This window comes from Balaenoptera acutorostrata, chromosome 13 (assembly GCF_949987535.1).
Source record: "Balaenoptera acutorostrata chromosome 13, mBalAcu1.1, whole genome shotgun sequence".
NCBI classification, from domain to species: domain Eukaryota; kingdom Metazoa; phylum Chordata; class Mammalia; order Artiodactyla; family Balaenopteridae; genus Balaenoptera; species Balaenoptera acutorostrata.
In genome coordinates this window covers 45,835,324-45,845,993 of record NC_080076.1, presented here as the reverse complement: position 1 = coordinate 45,845,993, position 10,670 = coordinate 45,835,324, and the positions used below count along the sequence as shown (strand labels likewise).

The 10,670-nt window shown below is 37.0% G+C and overlaps 1 protein-coding gene across 3 annotated transcripts in view; it reads right to left on the bottom strand.

Moving 5' to 3' along the window:
- Positions 1–236: 236 nt before the first annotated feature.
- The window catches only part of TRAPPC8 (trafficking protein particle complex subunit 8), a 90,080-nt gene continuing 79,646 nt past the window's right edge, over positions 237–10,670 (bottom strand). For all 3 annotated transcript variants that reach the window (XM_007167039.2, XM_057526622.1, XM_057526623.1), the window contains 3 exons: positions 8,658–8,803; positions 2,251–2,340; positions 237–1,291 (listed from right to left, as the gene is read on the bottom strand). In XM_007167039.2, the coding sequence (XP_007167101.2) occupies positions 1,057–1,291; positions 2,251–2,340; positions 8,658–8,803 (471 nt within the window). In that variant the 3' untranslated portion in view covers positions 237–1,056. The remainder of the gene's footprint in view (positions 1,292–2,250; positions 2,341–8,657; positions 8,804–10,670) is intronic.

The window sequence follows — 10,670 nt, the reverse complement described above, 5'->3', positions numbered from 1 at the left end:
TAGCTGCAGTGTGTGGGATCCCCAGCTGCGGCATGCGGGAACTTTAGTTGCGGCAGGTGAACTCCTAGTTGTCGCACGTGAGATTCAGCTTCCTGACCTGGGATCGAACCCAGGCCCCCTGCGCTGGGAGCACGGAGCCCCAGCCACTGGACCACCAGGGAAGTCTCGGCTGACAGTCATTTTCAATAATATGTTAAGTTCTCAGAATTTTTTTAAAAAGGCATCTAATAAATCTATACAGTGAATAGCATGTCTTTATTCTATTTACAGTACATTTGTTATAAATATAATACATTTTTGAAAAGCTTATTTTTAATTAACTTGAGTAGATTTATATTTTAAACAGATCATCTCAATTGTTAAAGTTACATAATAAAGAATATGATAATTTAAATGACAAAAATCTCATATTGTGAAATAGTGCACTCTATGCTGAGATGAATGAGGGGGGGGGGAAAGTCAAACTCTTTCCAAAACTATAATCAAAGCATCAGAAAAAAAAGTTTTTGTTTTTACAAAGTTATGTATAAGCCATAGGAACAACCAGATACTGAAGTATGAAGACCCTATAACCAACGTTCAAAACTGATTTTAGAGAACTGTGTGAAGCAAGACAGGAAAATCTGTATTTAACACTCTATGGAACTTCACACTAAAGCTGGAATTTATAGACTAATGGCTTAACAGGAATATTGCCACCTTACAAGGCCTTTTCTTCCTCAAAATCATCTCCTAATGTTCATATACCATTGATAAGTTGTAACAGCAGACTTAGACACTGGTTTTAAGTGGGGCTTAATAAGGTGCATGGATATGCTGAAATTCTGTATTATGAGCATGTAAATTATTACCAGGGATTAAAGAAATACAAAAAAAGAATTTAAGTACTCTCAGTCCAACGTGCTTTACATCATCAACAAATTGACAAATCAAAAGTATTTTACAGTGATCTAACACCAACCTCCCGAACAAGTTAGGTATTTCAAATACTGCTGTAAAAACCATTCAGTAAAATAAAACTGATTCCTGTGGATTTCAGTACAAATTTGTAAGTTGTCACACATTATTGATGATGATCAGGGCAGGCATGGAGCTCTGCTGACTTGTTTCAAACACTGTAACTTGGTCCGATAACTTGGCAAATACCCTAGGAGTTCCAAGGTTATAAACACCTGTATGGACAAAGCATGCTTTCAGCTGCAAACTGTGAAGCTCCTGGCTTTTAAGATGAAGTTTATATTGTGTTTGTCCAAGCCATGTAAATGATCCATGGATTTCCAATGCTTCTGGGCTAAGGGAGGAGGCAAGTAGTAAGTTGGAGAATTTTTTTCTTCATAAATTTTTTCCCAAAGTCCCAATAACACATCCCTTTCATCTAGCAATTCTATTTCTAGAAATTATTTTATGACACCAACTGTATTAATAACAATAACGGCAATAGCTAATATTACAATTTCTATAACAGCTAAAATTTATTAACACTTACTATGTTCCAGGCACAATGCTAAGAATGAATTATCTCACTTAACACTCACAACAGCAGCTAGTAAACAATGGAACCTGATTTCAAACCTGAGCTTTTAACCACTTGGTTATCCATACCTAAAAGTAAATGTGCATATAAGAATGCTTATAATATTGAAATTGTTTATAATACTGAAAAATGGAAAGCAACCAAGGGTCTACCAATAAGGCATTAGCAAATTAATTTATGATACACATAATCATACACAAAATGTTCGGATTTCACAGAGCTAACCCAGATCCTGTTTGGAGTGTTATACAATAATAATCAGTATACGCTTCACACTGCTTTTCTAAAAACCCAAAAATTTCTGAATTCTGAAAAGCATCTAGCTCTTGGAGCGCCAGTATGGACCAGCATTTTTGTTGTTGTTGTTAAGCATTATTTTATAAATCAGAAAACAAGACAAAAGAAACTTCTATTCTGAACTTGCTGATTTTCAATTTTAGAGTTCTTTATCACCAACAAACTTTTATAAAAATTGTTGCCTCTGGTCAAAATAATTTGTTGCTTTTGGAAATTGCTTTCCATTTGCCACTATTGAAATTCTAAGATAATCTTCGGTAAGTCTTCTCTAACACTTCTTAATACCAAATAAAAAAATAAAGGCATGCCTGAGTAAACTTTATCTATGTTAGGTAATTATTTCCATAATTTCAAAATATTAAATTGCTTTCAAATCAATCTTTAACTACAAAATAAACTTGCCCTAAATAAATCTTTACCTTGTTGTTTTATGCCTAAGATCAACTATTACATCGACGTCGGCCTTTGAACAATTGGAAAGTAAAAGGGTCACTGGTACTAAACAAAGGCTGTGGAAAAAAAATAAATAAAAAAGGTTAGCGGGATATTAAAAAAAAAACAACAACAAAAAAACACTTTCTTGAAAATAAAACTTAAGAGTACCTAATAGCATAAGCTCCTCAAAAACAATTAGATTCAAGTAAGGAAAAAAACTGAATTCTAAAATCACTCAAGCCAAATTATTTGCATAAACAAGAAGTAAAACATACTAATACAATGCCTGAATACTAAATACCAGAATATATACATCCACAAAACCATTTTATTTATATATATTAAAACTAATCTTAAAAAATAACCAAAATGTTTCTAGGTGGTTATTTCCCAAAATGCAAAACAGAATAATCGCAACTAAGAAAGATCAATGGAGAAAAGAAAATCATGAAAATGCCAACAACTAATCCTGTTCTCTATGCTTCGTGAAAATTACTTAATTTTGAGAACTGACATTTGCTCTTCTATCAAATTTGCATAAAAGCCATCACGTTCGGGAGAATATGAGAATTATTTCTGTACAGCAAGTTATGAGGAGAGCCCTTTCAAGTAGACACATCTGCTCAGTTAACCTAATTTCTGATCTCACTTTATAATTAGTAAATCACTAAAGCATAGGAGAAAGGACATGGAGTGATAGAAGAGGACCTAATGAACAGACTGGTGCAGATTTAAAATCAAGAACACAATAAATGAACGTAACTATGCACAAATGGTTACACACTATTATTGAAAATAGTTTACTCTATTAACACAAAGAACAAAGGGATAGTAAAAAAGAAAAAAGGAATCCTATAAGCTCCCACAAAATTAACTTTAAAATTCTGCTCAGATAATATATTTTTATGCTTTCAGAAATTTTATATCCTCTTACTAAGAAATACTTTCTGAACCATACTGCAAATAACAAATTTCCCTAAACAAAAACTAAGATAATTTCAAAGACTTATTCTTAGATTGCACCGGTGCTACGCCCTCACCTCCTCCACAAACTTCTAACAAGGAGAAGAGGACAGCAGAGACTACCGAATAGGTTTCCAGTCTAGAGCACCCCACTGAGTTAAATTCTAATCGCATAATTTGTAACCCAAAGCAAAAGCTCAGAAACTTTGCTATTCTGTTACCATTTGGGCCTCAAATTCTCCATGCTTTATCTAAATGCTTCTAGTAAAAGAAGAAATCAGAACATCTGGATGTTTCCCAGCCCCAAAATCATTTCCTTCATTCCTCTTCTTCCTCCATTCACTGCTTCAGTGAATAGCACCCCCATCTCCCCAGCAAACCTTAGGCATCATGCTAAGTGTTAATAAGTGGGAATGGGGGCTACTGCCTCACTAGCCCCCATTCCCAATTTTCTACTATTCTTCACAAATTCCTGTCAATTTCTTTGATTCATACCTTTGTTATCTCTGGTCACCTGCTGTTTCTCATATTCTCATTCCTCTGCTGCCCTGTGTTCCACTGCCATGACCAAACCTCCTCCCTGTCCCATCCCTCCCACATTTCTGTATTACGTTAACAACACTCCTCTAGATCCTCAATCTCCTCTCTTTATATGTCTACATCTTACTTTAACTGAAATTTGGCTGACTACACAGCTTCCTCTGCAGGCCTCTCAGTAACACATGCTGTTCTTCTTCCAACATCTTCCATATCTCTAGCCAGAATGTCTCATTAATACAGTTAATACCACTTCTTGAGTTCTTCCTCCTATCTCTCCTATAAAAACACCTCATTTTTTTGGTCATAAACTACTCCAAGGTTTTTATTCTTTTTTTCTGTCCCCATACTGACAAACTAAAACCAGTGACAGTAACTCAGTACAGGAGATTCTTTGGGGGAGGGGGACGGGATGAGTCTTTTGAAATATCTGCTTCACCCCCTTCCCCCCACCCCAAATTCATCTAGTACATCTGTCAAGCAGAGGCCTACCATCTAGACAGGAAACATTGCTCAAGATTTTTCTTCCATATCATCTTATTGGCTTCATTTATTAAAAGCTTCTGGATGAGTCTGCTTTCTTCTTTTCAATCCTGAATTTTGTCATCTTTTTGGAGAACTTCACTGTCAAGGTAAGACAACTCATTCAACTCCTTCTCAAACCCTTGATCTGTCACCTCCATAACCACCAGTACTATTCAAAACTCAGCCATCTAACTTCCATGACCATACTGTGAATTTGTTTTAGTCACCTAAAATAAATGCCTCTGAAATACCACTCAGATTCTCCACTCTCTGACCACTATCTCCAGCTCTCTCACTCAATTACACTTCTGATATTTAGTTTCACAAGGATGCCCAATCACTTGACCCTCTACTTCAGTGATTCTCAATCCTGGTTACTGTGGTAATGGTAATTATTGTTTAGCAGTTATTCACTCCCCTCACCTCCCACTGTGCAACGGTGGATCATCCTTGTTGATTGTTAAGGAGAGGCTATTTGGCAATGGAATATTAATGACTCTGATGCAAACAGAAGCCTTAAACGTGCTACTGCAATGTGGCTCACTTTTTGTACTCCAGAGATATGCCATGAGAAGAACATAACCCAGCTAGCTGCTGCCCATTTGGACTGAGCCCAAATATATGTGGCACAAACACGAACCCAACCAACCCACAGTCTGAAGCAGAGCTTCAGCCAAATCGTCATTGGCCTGCAGACCCATGAGCATGGGAATAAATGCCTTGTAAACTACTGAATTCTGGAGTGGGTTCTTACGAAGCATTATTTAGCAATAGTAACTGATACAGATTCACTCTGGTATCATCTGAGGATTTATTTAAAATATATAGACACATAGGTCCTACTCCCAGAGATTGTGATTTAACTGGCCTAAGTATCAGGATTTTCAAAAATTCTTCAGGTGATTTTTTTTTTTTTTTTCTTAAAGATAGTAGTCATCTTTTCTTTTTAAAATTTATTTATTTATTTTTGGCTGTGTTGGGTCTTCGTTTCTGTGCGAGGGCTTTCTCTAGTTGTGGCAAGCGGGGGCCACTCTTCATCGCGGTGCACGGGCCTCTCACTATCGCAGCCTCTCTTGTTGCGGAGCACAGGCTCCAGACACGCAAGCTCAGTAGTTGTGGCTCACGGGCCCAGTTGCTCCGCGGCATGTGGGATCTTCCCAGATCAGGGCTCGAACCCGTGTCCCCTGCATTGGCAGGCGGATTCTCAACCACTGCACCACCAGGGAAGCCCTCTTCAGGTGATTCTAATGTGCAGCCAAAGTTGGAAGAACCTGCCATATCTTATCCTTCTCAAACCTGCCTTGTTTTCACATACTTCCATGCACAGTTTTAATTCTGTGATGCTTTATTTTAGCCCACTGCTCTCCTTTTAGTTTGATCAAACCTGTCCTGTTTCACATACTTCCCTGAACTGCCTAGAGTCTATGATGCTTTTTACCCTAATAGAAGCACATGGAGAAGTCCTACATATCCCAGCCTCTAAGGCATAGCCAGGGCTTCAACCATTAAGCAGCACCATGGCATCTAAGATATTCAGGAAGTACGTGAAGCAGGACAGGTCTGATAAACAGGGACAAAGTAGAACGGTGGGTTAAAATGAAACATTATGGAATCAAAACTGTCTATGGAAGAGTGGGAAGACAGGTTCACTAGGGATAAAACAAGAAATTTTTTCTCAGCTTTGGCTGTACATTAGAATCACCTGGAGAACTTTAGGTAATCTAGATGTCCAGCCCCCAACCTTCAGCCAATCAAATCAGATTCTCTGGGAGTAGGACCAAAGCATTTGTATTTCTTAAATTTCCCCAGGTGACCCCAGTGTGCCTCTGTCAGTCAAAGGCATACAGAATGAGTACTGAGTAATTAAGACCTAGACAAAGATTTAAGACCAAAAGTATTTAAAAATAACTTAAATGGCTAAAATCTTTAAAAGTCTGACAACAGAAAGTGTTGGTGAAGGTTATGAGCAGAGGGAACTCCCACACACTACTAGTGGGATATATGAATCAGTAAAACTACTTTGAAAAAATTCCTAGATAAATGTGGAAAAAAAAAGAGGGGAGCAAACACACATGCACCAGGAGATATATACAAGAATATTCAAGAGCAGAAAGCTGAAATATGAAAATAATCCAAAAGTCCATCAACAATAGAGTAGATAAACTAATTCTAATATGTTCAAACATATTCATTTGGCAATGAAAATTCCACAGCCTCGTCAATGGTTGATGAATAACATAATATTAAGTGAAAGAAACTGGACGTAACAAGAATATATTCTGTATAATTCCATTCATAAATAAAGTTCAAAAAAACCCAAAGGACTTCCCTGGTGGTGCAGTGGTTGAGAATCCGCCTGCCAACGTGGGGGACACGGGTTCGAGCCCTGGTCCAAGAAGATCCCACATGCCGCGGAGCAACTAAGCCCGTGCGCCACAACTACCAAGCCTGCACTCTAGAGCCCGCGACCCACAACTACTGAGCCCGTGCACCTAGAGCCCGTGCTCCACAACAAGAGAAGCCACGGCAATGAGAAGCCCGCGCACCGCAACTAAGAGTAGCCCTCGCTCGCCGCAACTAGAGAAAGCCCACACACAGCAACGAAGACCCAATGCAGCCAATAAATTAATTAATTAATTATATTTTTTTAAAAAACCACGACAATCAAAATACAGATATGTAACAATTGGTTGGAAAATTATAAAGAGGAGCAAAGAAATGACTGCTAATACTGGGGATGGACAGGGGAGTGACTGGAAGGGAGTACACAGGGGGCTTCTGAGATTGCTAGCAATATTCTAATTTCTTCCCTAGAGGTGATTATTTGGGTATTAGCTTTGTGAAAAATAATCACTGTGGCCACACGTTTTCATTTTTGAGCACTTTTCTGTGTGTTATATCTCACAATAAAAGGGTTTAAAAATGGTTAGCAGCATTTAAGTTACTTTTTAAATATTTCTGATGCTAAGTCAACATCTTAATTTTGCCCAGCACTCTTTCTGTGTGTCCTTGGCCAGCTCCTCATTACTCTCAGTAGTTATCCTCAAATTTCACTTTTAAAAATTCTCTACCCTTTATTCTCTTATTTCCTAGATTACTTTGAGTACTTAACCGTGCTTCTATAAACTCCCGAAAAATGGAGGCGTTCCAATAATGTGTAAACGTGTTAAAATTTTTCCCTACTTTCATCTTTCCCCGTTTCCATAGTAAGGAGGTCTGAAGCTAATCCTGCCACTCTTTGGTGTATCTTTCCATCTATTAAGGATTCTGTTGCCCTTCCTGTATCCCATCATTTCCTTCAAGACCATAAATACATCCATAGCTTACCTAGTAAAACAATAATATTGCATGGCTATTCCCTGATCCCCGTTCATAGCCCAGCTTCTTGAAAGGGTGGTCTACGTGAGTATCTTTACTTACTTCCCTCCCACTTCTCCTCAACCTCCTATATCACGCCTCCACCCCCACTATAAAATAACATTCTTCTCAAAAGCATGAGCAACTTCTTTACTGTCAGAGCCAATGAACGACTTTCCTGCAGCATTTAAAACTGTTAACCACTCTCCCTCCTTGAACTGTTCTCACTCCACCTTTGTGATGCCACTTCCTCCTCATCGGTCTTTTCTTCCTTAATTCTTTGATTGCTACTTCTCAACCAGTCTTCTTCGTGGACTTTCTCCTTAGCTCATCTCTCAAACACCACTGTTCTATAGGTCACCATTCTCTTTGTTCTATCCCACCCCATCCCTACCTCTATCCAAGGTGACTTCACCAAAACTTATACCTTCAGTTATAATTTACAGACTGGCTCTAACAGACTTCTCTCCATCTTCTTTTATATCTGTAAACCAGCCACTTTTTGAAGTGTCATCGGACTTAGACTTTTTATTTTAGAACCTTAAGTTTATATAATCAGGCTATTTACCAAAGTTATAAATACATCAGTCCCCCAAAAGTTTAATACTTAATAAATCTTAAGTAAATGATGCTGTCTAAATTTAAACTGTTTGATGAGTCTATACTGTAGTCATGTCTTAGGTTTAATTTCTGTACTTAAAACAAAAACAAAATGACGGTATTTTTTCCTTCTTTTTGACTTAATGATAAACCTGCTCAACAAAAGAAAACTTTTGACAACTAACTGGCTGAGGAAATATCCATCTTTTAATTACAGCAGCAACATATAGTAATCATAGTAAAGGGTAAATAAATTACTTAAGGGCAATTTCTACAGACTCAATATTATTCTAAATTGTTTCTTCAATATCTGGGTTAATGCTATTAATAAATGTGTGTATGTCTGTGTGTGCATGCACGCACAGGTGTGTATATTGTAGAAAAATGTTAACAAAAATACATCTCAAACCTTTTTTGATGAAAAGGATGACTAAATGATTCTGGATAGTGAAGACTCGTTTTAATGAGATTAGAAAGCTGCTCTACTGATGGTCTTGAGGAAACTGTAGTGTTTTCTGGCCTGAAAAATTTTAATAGTTCCATTTCTGGTGGCTCCTGAGAAAAGAAAAAATATATGACAATAAAAACACTGCCCTGTTAAAATAAAGTATAGCACATACAAACTAAAGAAGTTAAAACCAGTAGAGATAAAGTAAAGCATGAACAATACTTTTTCTGCTGTAAAAACTAACAAACTAACAGTTGAAATCATATGCTATACATACAACCTAGGATAAAAAAACTAGGATCTGTAATCATTTATTCATTCTGTATTTATTATGTGTTGGGGTTAGACTTGAAATCCAGCAACCTCACATATTAGCTCTGTGATCCTGGATAAGTTATTTAATACTTTAAGACAATTTCCCCATATGTAAAAAAGGGGTTCACAATAATAATAATTTCAAAAGTTGCTATGGTTCTCATCTAATAAAATTGCTTAGTACTTAGGCTATAGATATTCAATTGTATAGCATCTGTTTTAATAGTTGAAAAACTAAAATTGCCTTAGAGAGTCATTTTTTGAAAATAGCTTGCTGAGTTTTTACAGATTATAGTGCCTCAACTATATTAACTGAAGATTAACATACATGTAAAAGTCTCAATATAGCTAGTGTGAGGCACACTGTAAACATTTCAATAAATATTATTATCGTCTAAATGAAAATAGAGAATCATGTCCCACTTCTAGTATTATTATTGCTTTCTTGGTAATTTTTTTCTCCATTTTCCTTCACTGTCCAGAAAATTTTGATTTTTTAATTTCCTGCTAGCCTAGCTGGATTCTGATCTACACCAAGGACTGGCAAACTACAGCCCATGGGCCAAATTCAGCCTGCCTCCTCTTTATGTAAAGAAAGTTTTATGGAAACAGAGCCACATCTATTTGTTCATACACTGGCTATGGTTGCTTTTGGACTCCAAACAACAGATGAGTAATTCTGACAAAGACTCTGAGCCAGCAAAGTCTAAAATATTTACCATCTGGCTTTTCTCAGAAAAAGTTTGCTGACCCTTGATTTATACAGCTGCAAAAGCAAGAATTAAAACTGCTTTTGACTTATGAGTGAGAGAAAAGTGACTAGAGGCTGACTCTGGAGGAGGGAAGCGAGCAGGAGCAGAACTTCTGCAGGGCGGGTCACGTTCTCTTTCTTGATCTGGGTCCTCCTTATATTGGAGTGTTCTTCAATTTGTGAAAAGTCAGTGACCTAGTCACTATTCTGCGTGTACGTTACACTTTAATAAAAAGTTCAAAAAATGTACTACTGTTTATTATAATCTAATCATCTAAGAAAAACAAGCTGTTATTTGAGACTTCTAAATTATACTACATGAATCTCTACACACCACTTACCAGGAGGAACACACACGAACAACGGCCAGAAAAGGATACCAAAAACCTGAAGGTAATTTACTGAGGGAATATTTAGAAGAGCTTCCCTCTCTTCTAGCTTAAAAGCAACAGCAAGTATTTTCGCAATGAGTGCTGGACAATTTGTACAGTAGTTTCATAATAAGGGTTTGATTCAACCTTATGACAGTCCCGTCACAAGAGAGGCAAGGTATAAAGTACTATTACCCCTGTTTTATATGTAAGCTAAAAGTTTATCAAGTTATGCGAGTAACGTGCACTAGGTCATCAATCTGCAAGTCTCTGGGCTCCAAATATATTATTCTCAGTATGATGAACATGCTGCATCTCCCAACTCAGTTAATCATATAAAGAGAATAAAGTATTTCAAAGGTGAAATACAGAGGATAAAAAGGATATGCCCTACACAGTGTTTTAGTAAAATGGGACTATAACTTGAGTGAATTTTATAGAAATCACTTTGTTTCATTTTCTAAGTGAAAAATCTTGCCTTGTTTGAGACGTCCGAAATTATCAAAATACGATAATTTGCAACTAAAACTTGGGACT